The sequence below is a fragment of the Apium graveolens genome, chromosome 10, assembly GCF_009905375.1.
Source record: "Apium graveolens cultivar Ventura chromosome 10, ASM990537v1, whole genome shotgun sequence".
Classification (NCBI taxonomy): Eukaryota; Viridiplantae; Streptophyta; class Magnoliopsida; order Apiales; family Apiaceae; genus Apium; species Apium graveolens.
This window is the reverse complement of record NC_133656.1, coordinates 179,309,878-179,321,955: the sequence shown is the minus strand read 5'-3', so window position 1 is coordinate 179,321,955 and position 12,078 is coordinate 179,309,878. Positions and strand designations below refer to the sequence as shown.

Here is a 12,078-nt window from a genome sequence, read left to right as displayed (position 1 = left end):
CCGTGCATGTGCCAACCTTCTCACGTGCTTCTGCATCACCCATAGGACATTTATACTTTCAATCTGCATTTTTTATTCTTTGAAATTTCTTATACATAAATCTCATGTCAGATAACAATGAACAAGAACAAAGTTATTATCAGTATTTTTAAGTCTATATACCTAATAAAACTCAACCACCATCCAAGTTTCAACCTACTACCATTAATATATTGTAAATCTTATCTTAGTCTGTAAGACTAGTATAAAACTAGAGAGATGAAATGTAAAACAGATCTAAATCTAGAGAGAAAGAGAAAAACATCAAGTATATTGATGGCGTTTTTACATATTACAAGTTGTTACTCAAAATAAAAAAGAACTATGCTTATATACATTTCTACTCTAATTGACAGTTAATGAAAAGTTTATTATAACTAATCGTTGACTTCCAGCTAAGTTGACTACTCTTCTTGAATAAGTTACATATACATAATGTATCAAGTAATGTGTCCAATATGTCTAACATCCCCCTCAAGTTGGAGGTTGGAGAAGACAAACCCAACTTCCCAAGAAGAGTACGATGTTGTATGCCAGTTAAAGGTTTAGTTAACACATCTGCCAATTGAAACTTTGTAGGGACGTAAGATAGAGAAATGAGTCCAGAAAGAAGCTTTTATCGAACAAAGTGACAGTCTAAGTCAATATGCTTAGTACGCTCATGATAAAAAGGGTTCTTGGCGATGTAAATGGCTGCTTGACTATCAGATTTAACTGGAACAGGTCTGACATCAGGAACTTCAAGTTCATGTAAGAGACGAGTTAACCAAGAAAGTTCCGCAGTAAGTCGTCTTAAGGAGTGATATTCAGGCTCAGCAGAGGATAAAGAAACAGTATGTTGTTTCTTTGATTTCCAGGAGATCAGATTACCACCAAGCAGAATGACATAGCCACTAACAGATTTTCTAGTATTTGGACATGAAGCCCAATCTGCATCACAGTAAGCCTCGAGAGTAAAGGAAGAGGTCTTGTTTAAAAACAATCATTGAGTAGGATTAGCACTGATATATCGCAGAACGTGAAGAGCCGCATCCCAGTGAGGTTGTTTAGGGGCTGACATAAATTGACTCAAGTGTTGGACACAAAAGGAAAGATCAGGTCTTGTATTAGTGAGAAAATTTAATTTACGTATAAGTTGCCTGTATAGTGAGGGATCATCAAAGGCATCCCCTTGATCAGGTTGAAGCTTGATATTAAGATCTAAGGGACTGACCACAGAAGATGTTGTAGAGCAATGAAATTCAGCAAGCAAGTCTATAGTGTATTTCTTCTGAGAAACCACCATCCCATCAGGAATTTCAGTAAATTCTAAACCCAGAAAATAGTGTAGTTTGCCTAAATCTTTGATTTTGAACACAGAGTCTGAATAAGCTTTAATGTTCGAGATCTCAGAAGAATCATTACCAACCACCAAAATATCGTCTACATACACAACAAGATAGACAACCATAGAGCCATTTTTCTTATAAAATAGAGAACTATCATTTTGAGAAGAAGTGTAGCCTCTGGAAAGTAGAGTAGTACAGAGTTTAGTATGACATTCCCTAGAGGCTTGTTTGAGGCCATAAAGGGATTTTATCAGTTTACATACTAGATTGGGATCAGAAAGATGTAAGCCAGGAGGAGGTTTCATGTAAATTTCTTCATGTAATTCACCATGTAAAAATGTGTTATTTACGTCAAGATGAGTCATAGACCAACCCTTTTTGACAGTCGTAGCAACTAAACTTCGAATAGTAGTCATCTTGACCAAAGGGGAAAAGGTTTCTTTATAGTCAATACCCTCTCTCTGTGTGAATCCTTTCACTACCAATCTGGCTTTATATCGTCCTATACTACCATCTGAAATTTGTTTGACCTTGAATACCCATTTACAGGAGATGGGTTTCTTTCCTGGAGGTAATGAAACAAGTTCCCAGGTGTTATTGGATTCTAAAGCTGAGAATTCAGCTGCTATGGCCTTTTATCACTCAGGATATTGAATAGCAATAGCATATGAGGCTGGTTCAGCGGGAGGGAGCTCAGGAGGAATTGGAACCACGGAATGACAAAAAGATTGTGAAGGAATTGGTGCAGGATGAACGGTACATTCAGAAACTAGTGTGCAGAAACAAGAAGAAGAAATACAATGTACAGAAGAATATGGATGCACGTAGTCATTAGATAAGGTGGGAGTTTTTGGGTTCTGGTAGATTTTCTAAGTATAGGATCAGAATGACGCGAAGTAGAATCAGAAGAAATTGAATTGTCAGAAGTATTATCTGGTGGATTTGTATGAGAGTGGGGAGTTTGAGAACCTGAAGAAATGGCAATGTCATGTAATTGTGAAGAAACTGGTGAATCTAAATCCTCTATTGGTAAAGGACAGAAATGTAAATCAGTGGATTTAATATAAGGAAACACATCCTCATGAAAAGCAGCATCTCTAGATATACAAATTGAATGGTTTGTTAGATTTAGAAACTTATAGGCTTTCTTTCCAAAAGGGTAACCCAAAAAAATGCAAGGAATAGCTCTAGGAGAGAATTTATCTATGTTTGGCTTAGTGGTGGAAACATAGGCTAAACAGCCAAAAGGCTTAAGATGGTCATAAGAAGGTGCAGATCCAAATAACAGATCATAAGGGGAGGCTCCATTGAGTAATTTTGAGGGAAATCTGTTTATTAAGTATGTAGAGGTAAGTACACAATCCCCCCAAAATTTATCTGGCAAATTAGACTGGAAGAGTAAGGCTCTGGAGGTTTTAAGAAGGTGTTTGTGTTTTCGTTCCACTACACCATTTTGTTGTGGTGTATGTGGACAAGAAGTTTGATGAATGATACCCTTGGTCAAGAAATAGTTTGTGGCATTAGTACTAGATCCTAATTCCAAAGCATTGTCTGTTATCACAATTTGAACAGTGCTGTGGAATTGAGTCTCAACAAAAGCAATGAACTGTGTAAGGTAAGTAAAAGCATTGCTTTCGCAACTTAACAAGTGGGTCCAGGTTGATCTAGTGAAATCATCAACAATTGTAATAAAATATCAGCATTTGTTATAAGTGTGAACAGAATAAGGACCCCAAAGATCCACATGAAGAAGCTGAAATTTACTAGTAGTTTGAATTTGACTATGTGGAAAAGGGAGTCTGTGTTATCTGGCTTTAACACAAATTTCACAACAAGATAATTGTTTAAAACTAGTGGCATCAATATTACAGATTGATTTGAGTTTAGACATAGGTAAATGCCCCAGCCTGGCATGCCAAATTACAGCAGAAGTATTTTTATTACAACTTAAAGAAGAAATAGAATCCAAAGAAACAGTAGAAGCTTGTGATTGTGAAGATGGATAGGAGAAGATATAGAGGCCCCTCTGAGAATCACCAAGAGCCAGTGGCTTCCTCAGAGAATGGCCCTGCAGATAGCAAGTAGTAGGAGTAAAGTGAGCATTACAATTAAGCTGTTGTGTTAATTTGCTTATGGAAAGCAAATTATATTTAAAATGCGGAACATATAACACATTAGTCAGAGTGATGTCATTGTTGAGGAAAATAGTACCACTATGAGAAATGCTAACTAGCTGACCATTTGGTAAAGAAATTTGTAAAGGTTGTGGTAAAAGTTTCAATGAAGAGAACAATGATTTAATATAGCACATGTGGTCACTTGCACCAATGTCTAAAATCCAACTGGCATGATGAGAATCAGTAAAGCATGCAAATGAAGGAAGGATAAACATATTACCAGCAAAGTGTGCAGAGGAGTAAATTGTATTTGGAGCTTGACTCTGAGCAGATTTTAGTAAGTTCACAAGTTGAGAATAGATTTCAGGAGTAAGACCTTTAATTGTTGAGCTGAGATGATGAAGCAGCCTGTGTTCCATTGTTGGAGTTTATAGCAGTATTTTCAATTTGATCAGACAATTCAGCTTGAGCAACAATTTTGTTTGGTTTGTTGAATTTGAAATCAGCTGGAAAACCATGTAGTTTGTAGCACTTTTCAATTAGATGTCCTGGTTTCTTCCAGTAGTTGCAGTGAAGTTTTCTTGTGTCATTTCCAGGTTTCTTAGAGAAACTATTATAAGGAGCAGTATTTCCCAACTGACCAGAAGGATAGGAACTTGAAGAGTTAACATTCAGAGATGCATAGCCTGCCATAAAGTGACTGGTAGAATGAATTTTCCTTTGAGTTTCTTCCTGTAATAACAGACTGTAAACCTGTCCAACAGAAGGAAGAGGGGATTTCATAAGGATGGAACCTCTCATAATATTGAAAGAATCATTTAAACCCATTAAGAACTGAATAACCCTCTGATCTTCTTGAAACTTAGAGATTTTATGTGAAGCACCACATGTACATCCACATTTGCAAACTGGTATTAAATACAAAGAGTCTATGTCATCCCACAGTACTTTGAGCTTGGTAAAGTAATCAGCCACACTGGAATGCCTTGAGAAATATCTGTTAATTCCTTGTGCAATCCAAACAATTGTGCTCCATTAGACACACAATATCTCTCTTCCAATTCCATCCAGATTTCACGAACAGAACTTGAATAAATGACACTTCGTCCAATAGACTTGGACAAGGCTCCAAGGATCCAGCTGATGACCATATCGTTACAACGAGACCAGCTTTTAAACATAGGAGAATCAAAATTAGGTTTAGGAATAGAACCATCAATGAAACCAATTTTGTTTCTGGCAGAAAGTGCAATGGTCATAGAACGTTTCCAACTACTAAATCCAGTCCCGTCAAATTGATCACTAACGAGTTTCAAGCCAGGATTGTCAGAAGATTGAAGATGTAACGGATTATCCTGGTTAAATTGTGGATTTGTATTATCATTTCCAGCACTACTGGTATTAGAAGATTCAGCCATGACAAATCGATAATCGAAACAAAAATCAATCGATGAAAACAAGCAAATCGATGTTACAAGATTGTGATTATATTTATGAAGCAGATGAATCAAACATAACAAATATGAACACTGTAAGTATTTTTGTATCTATACTTCATACGTCAAGGATTAACGATGCGGAAGCAGTGATTGTATCGAAACTGAATTAAAGAGCAAGAATCAAGGCAAATCGAGAACTAGATCGAGATTTACAAATAAACGAAAGAGATATTGTAAACGAACAAAAGAGATTAAGATATATTCAGCGAAGGAGATTTGTAAAAGAACGATCGCACCTAGTTTATGAATGACGATCGATCGGTAATTGTCGGAGAACTCATCATCGGAGTCATCGGAAAGATGTAATTCACCAGAAACTTCATCATTGCAATTGAAGATCTGCTCTGATACCATGTAAGTCTAGTATAAAACTAGAGAGATGAAATGTAAAACAGATCTAAATCTAGAGAGAAAGAGAAAAACATCAAGTATATTGATTGCGTTTTTACATATTACAAGTTGTTACTCAAAATGAAAAAGAACTATGCTTATATATATTTCTACTCTAATTGACAGTTAATGAAAAGTTTGTTATAACTAATTGTTGACTTCTAGCTAAGTTGACTACTCTTCTTGAAAAGTTACATATACAGAATGTATCAAGTAATGTGTCCAATATGTCTAACATGGTCCTCTTATCCTTATTAAAATTTGAACTTTGAATTTTGAAGTTGAACTATATTAAGTCTATACCTCACTATCAGTTCATTTCGTCACTAACATGGTCCTCTTATCCTTATTAAAATTTGAACTTTGAATTTTGAAGCTGAACCATATTAAGTCTATACCTCACTATCAGTTCATTTCGTCAGCCATCTCATTTTTTTATCTTATCACTTACCTCTTGCAAGTGATATTATAAAAAATTTCGACGATGATGAACGACGTATGCTTCTTTCTTATACATTTGTGTTTGTTTATTTATTAATATCAACTAATGTTAACCAGCTGATTAAATGTTTTGAATATGGTTTCAGGGTACCAACTGCCGGTTTTTCAACGACGATGATCTGAAAGTTGGGTAGTTTTGTAATAGACAAAGTCGGGTTTTTTTATGTTTGATTTCAAATTTAAATACAACCCTACGTGGTAACTACTTTTCTAGGTAATAAACCCAAGAAGAGAAGACAGTGGAGGTTAGTTATTGGGCAGGAGAACATTACATCTCCTACAAATGGTGTTCCACCAACTCCTGTGTCTACCCTTTCAGATATGTATAAGAGCTTTATTTTATTTATTGCTTAAAAAATGCATTTAATCCGTTAGTTAACTTGAATGTTCATAATTGGTGTCTGAAATTGTGCAGTCAATACTCCTCAAGCTCATGCCAGAGGAACCACTCCTCAGTCAACTGTTTTGATATCATCATTGGCATGTGCTATATATAACCATTAATGACAACATTAAGAAAACATTTTACCTTATATAATTTAATGTGTTATATTGATGACATAATTTAGATGGCTGACATTGAACAGGTCATAGAACGCCCTCTGTCGAACCACTGTCTAATATATCCAGCATAAGAATTGTACCATCATCCAGTGTTTTCAACCTGAAGGCAAAACCACATTGTAGGGAAAGACAACCTATGTCTGATTGTCCAATATTATAACTCAAGGTTCATCCAGCTATTTGAAGAACAAGGGTAAATCACCCGTTGAAGGTCCCAATCGAAATTTGTTTGAAGAGGAATACAATACCAAATTAAATCATTTGATGGACGAATATCATCATCAGCTAGGTATCATATGTCATCCATGTGTAGTGTAGATTTGTTATGGGGACCGTATACTAACTATGAAATGAATGAACTATGTTAACAATTTCATATTTTAGAGGAGTCAATAATAAGAGATGATGTTGTTATACATGAGGAATCTAACGGTGACGAGTGTAAGCGAACTTCAATTAAACTTTGTCAACAACAATATTCATTGATGTAGGTTGTAGTATAACCTTATGTTACATATGAAGTTTGTTAATATATGTGCAGTTGAGTTTTGTAACGATGACTTAGAAAGAGAATTTAATGGAGGCAACATGCATGGTGAGCACATTGTTGTAATCCATTGTATATATATATAAATCGTGTCTGACATAGCAACCGTCATAAAGTACTAACATTCTGCTCTTTTTGAAGATACCATTGTCCCTAAGCGAGGTAAAAATCAGCGAAGTGGCTTTCCCGAAGAATATGCCTCACTGGGTGCACCCACTGCAAAATGTGAACATTATTAGGTGATAATGTGGAAGGAGGAAATAATCAACAAACATCATACTAAAAAGCCTCATGTTTTCTCACTCTGTTATAAAAAAGGAAATGTCATACTTCCTCCCGCATTGCCAACACCACCCTATCTACTTGCTCTTTAGAGGAGTCCCGGACATCATTTGCCTTTCAAAGATGCATTCAGATGTATAATACAATTTTTGCATTTACTTCTTCTGGTGGTAATGTTGATACTAACTGGAAGTAGAGCGGAACAAGTATACAAACAAGTTAGTTCTTTTATTCGCCGCCTTATGTTCACCAATTTAAGCATAAAACCTTACATAATCATTATTCCATCCTTCCTACCAGAATAAGGATATAAATTCCTTCCCGCCTATACTAAAAAATTTGGCAAAAAAGACATCACAGCTAAATTACTCATCAAATAGGAAAATCTCAGCCAAAGTAACCCTTTATGGGCAACAAACATCTACGAAGGTTTTCACTTGCCATCGGAACTGACACAACAACACACAGAATTAATGCAGGAATCAAGCATTCATGTCTTTACAAATATAATTCTCTCATTTCCAGTTTACGTTACTGTAATTTACATTTTACGTCAAACTAATTTTCCTGATCTCAAAATGCAGGAATCTACTTCGACTTGCCACTTGGATGGAATGTCTAGCCTAAACTTTGAATAAAGAAAATAGGATATTTTCTTTAATTTTATTTGCCTGGATTTTTGTCAGACCAATTAATTTCAGTTTATGTTATCAACTTTTGATTAGCCTGAAATTTTATGAAGTATGCAATGTCATTTTATATTTCAGTTATTACTATTTTTAATTTAAATATGCCCAGCACCGCGGGCATAAATGCTCGTATTTAATATTTTGGATTCGGCGGGGTTTAAGTTTAGTTTCGGTGGACGTTCGGATTGGGTTAAAATTAAATCAAATTGAAACTTTTATTTAAGAGGATTTCTATAATATATCCCAAACTAATATGTTACTTTACAGATGTATCCCTTTTTGTTTAACAATTATAAAAATGTCACAAGGTTAAATTCTAATTCTTATATAACTCATACACATATAATTAATTTATATATTTGTTTACTTAAATTGACTAAAATACCCCCAGCATTTTACAGATTAGTTAATAAACTAGAGATTAGTTTTAAGTGATCACGTAATATGACCCGCCAAAATTTTTATGTTAGGTGTCTACTCCCGCCTTTACCGGCCACTTGTTTTTTTATTAGATGTCTAAACTCCCGCGTAATATACATCTACCCCTACCTCCTCTCACTTACGTGTGTTCTCTCATCACTTGTGTTCTCTCATAATTATGAAGAATAAATTATATCATCCAATCCTACAAGGTAATATTTCTTGATTATTTACTTGTTATTCTCTTTTATAAAATATAACATTTCTAATTGATTTATTAATATAATTGCCTTTTGTTAATTATAACAGAGATTCAAGATCAACCTTGATTTGTAGCCCACAAATTAGGTGTGTAACATCTAAAAATAATAATTTGTCAACCATCCAACAGCATACACTCCAAGAAAAAATCCATGTTTGATTAAAAAAGCTAACATACTAATGCAAAATGTTTCAAAGATGGTGCTGGATTTTGAAAGTCATGTTGAAAAGTTTAGTCTAATGTCTGAAACTCGTGTTGCGAGTAATCAAGATTTTGTGAATATAAAATATTGAGGCCTAGATCCGCATTTCTGAAATTTGGTCTCTGAAAAAGTTAATAATGTTGAAGAAGCATTTAGTGTGATTTAAGAACCAATTATACAACTTGAGAATTTTGGAGAAAATGATTGTCATCCCGAAAATCAACCATGGAGCCAACCACATATGTATAGTGAGGGTGAAGATGATAGAGAGTGGGATGCGTTTCTTTATTATTTTAGCATGAAAAACAGAAATGATGATGAGAATAATGAGAAAGAAGCTGAAGGTAATGTTCTTAATTTAACAAAGCAAAATGTTATAGTTAATGACAATGTTCCATTTAAGAACTTTTCTAATATTTCAAAAAGTAATGTTCGTATTGGGCCATTGTTGAATGATAGTGATTTTGATAAAAAAAATTATGCTGATTTGGTGGATCCCGAGTTATTTTTTTAACAAGTTGTTTATGATAAAATTAAAGTAGGTTTGCAATTTTTGGACAAGATTGATTTTAAAAAATATCTTAGAAAATATTGTGTATCTTATAGGATAGGATGCAAGTTTCATAAAAGTTACAATATTAGAATCAAGGCCGTATGTCAAAATTTTGGACAAGCGATCATGTGTCCCTGGTTTGCATACGCACGGAAGATCCCTGGTGAACCAACTTGGAGTATAAGAAAATGTGACAAGTGGAGATCTTAATGGAAAGAATTCAAGTGCAAATCATGAGTTTGTGGCTGAGTATTTGATTGAAAAGATGAAGAAATCACATAGCAAAATTATACCCAAACCTAATAAGATTGCTGATGAGTTTTGGACTAGTCACAACACCTTAATTCCCTATCATATTGATTGGAAGGCCAGAAACAATATTTTGAAGAAAATTAATGGCAGTTATGATGAAAGTTTCAAACTAGTACCAAGCTTATGTTAGATGATTACCAGAACCAATCCAAAATCAATTGCAACTTACATATATAACAGGTACATTCTTTAGTTTATGGTATTCTCTATTTTTAGTTATGATAATTAATACATACTTTAGTACATTAGTATCTAAAATAATATATATTTTAGCATTAACCCCTTGCTCCCGAGATTTAAAAAGGAAGGAAAGTAAGTAGAGGGTAATTAAAGTAGTTTCACTTCCCTCCGTAATCGTGATCCGAGTATTTAAAAGAAGCGAACACAAGTGTTAATGAATGCAAATTTAACAATCTTTCACTCCAAAACTTTCACTCCAAAAATGGGATGAAAGTACTTTACCTCTGAATCACTTCTTTCTTTTCCATTAAAAAACTCGGGAGCAAGCCCTAAAACTACACTGGTACCTAAAATTGATATATCTTTTAGTATTAATGTTGTATTAAAAATTAGTACATTTTTTCTTTCACATAATAGTTTATATTTAATACAATATTGTTTTAGTTTTTAAATATTAGTGCGTATTTTTTTTATTTACTACAAAAATAATACATATTTGAGTGTTAATACTACATTACTACTAAAAATTGGTAATTATTTTTTTCTTTTATACAAATTACTGCATATTTAAGTGTAAATATGTTTTATTTTAAAAATTAGTACATGTTTTTCTTTACCACAAAATAATACATACTTAAGTGTTTAATATTGCTTCAATTTTAAAAATTAGTAGATATTTTCCCCCAGATAAATTAACTTCATATTTTAGTACAATATTGTTGTAATTTTAAAATTTTACTACATAATTTTTTCATACAAATTAATATATATGTAAGTGTTAATATTGTTCTGGTTCTAAAAATTTGTACCTATTTTTTTCTTTCTCACAGATTAATACATGTTGTAGTATAACACTACTTTAGTTTTAAAGAATATGTACATATTAATTTCATAAAAAAATAGCACATATTTAAGTGTTGATACTAATTTAGATTTAGAAACTAGTACATATTTTAGTATAATTGTGATTTAGCATTCAAAATTAGTACATTTTTTCATTATTACAAATTAAGACATATTTACCATTAATATTACGTTAGTTAAAATTGTTTATTAAAAATTGACCTGTAGTATATTTTTAACTAAAGTTACTAATACTTATAACTTTAATTTATGTGTGCCTTAACTTTTTTTTTCTTGTTTCAGTGAAGATAAAACTTCTAAATCTGTAACAATATCTTTTGATGCAGTTATGGAGGCTTTTATTAATGGTTGTAGAAATGTGGTTGGTATTGATGGATGTCACCTCAAGGGGAAGTATGGTGGGTGATTATTATCAACCACTGCTCTACATGGACAAAACAGTTTGGTGCCTTTAGGAACCATGATTTGTAAAAATGAGTGTGCTGGTAATTGGTTCTAATTTTTGAAATATCTAAAGCCTAGGTTGGATGAGCATCCGGTAGAGGCAATTAACTTCATATGATTGAGGGAAGCTGTTCAAAAATTATTCCCAACTTCGTCACAAAGGTTTTATTTCAGGATTGTAACTACATTTTGATATTTCTTGTTACTTAACCTCTATAAGACATGGTTTTGCATTAATTTATGAATTGATCACAAACATATATTTAAGAACTTCAAATCATATTTCAAAGATTCGAAGCTTCACACTATGTTCTGGAATGCTGCCAGAACTTATAAAGCTAAACACTTTGAGGTGATATTATTTATTACTATTTTTTTGTGAATTCTAATAGTTTTCATTAATTAAAGCTTGCTAGGTAAATTTATTTTAATTAAAGGGACACATGGATATAATGATGGTGGAAAATGTTAATGCTTTTGAGTACTTGATGGGGGAGGATCCTAAAAGCTTGTGTAGGGTCTTCTTTGGTCATAACAGCTCTTGTGAACACTTGAGTAACAATTTCTCCAAAATTTTTAATAATATAATTACAAAAATTAGGGAGAAACCTGTTTGTACATTAGTATTAATGTACGGTCAATTGGTCATGGGCTTGTTTTTCAAGAGAAGAACTGCATGTGTTGGTTGGGATTCTAGAGATTTGGTTACTAGCGCCAAGAAATTACTAAAAATAATGTTCAAGAAAACAGGGGAATACAAAGTAGCGTGAGCTGTTGGCTAGCAAGGTTTATGGAGTTATAAGCATTCACCCTTCAATTTTCACAGTTGATCTTGATAAAAAAACATGTAGTTGTGTGCAATGGCAGTTGAGAGGTTTCCCTTGT

At 33.3% G+C, this 12,078-nt stretch overlaps 1 protein-coding gene across 1 annotated transcript; it reads right to left on the bottom strand.

Moving 5' to 3' along the window:
* Window positions 1–3,862: 3,862 nt before the first annotated feature.
* Window positions 3,863–4,902, bottom strand: LOC141691365 (uncharacterized). Its single transcript, XM_074496090.1, has 2 exons — window positions 4,470–4,902; window positions 3,863–4,392 (listed from the first exon to the last, which is right to left on the bottom strand). Exons 1-2 carry the CDS (start codon window positions 4,900–4,902, stop codon window positions 3,863–3,865), a joined length of 963 nt encoding a protein of 320 aa, XP_074352191.1.
* Between the last annotated feature and the right edge of the window lie 7,176 nt (window positions 4,903–12,078).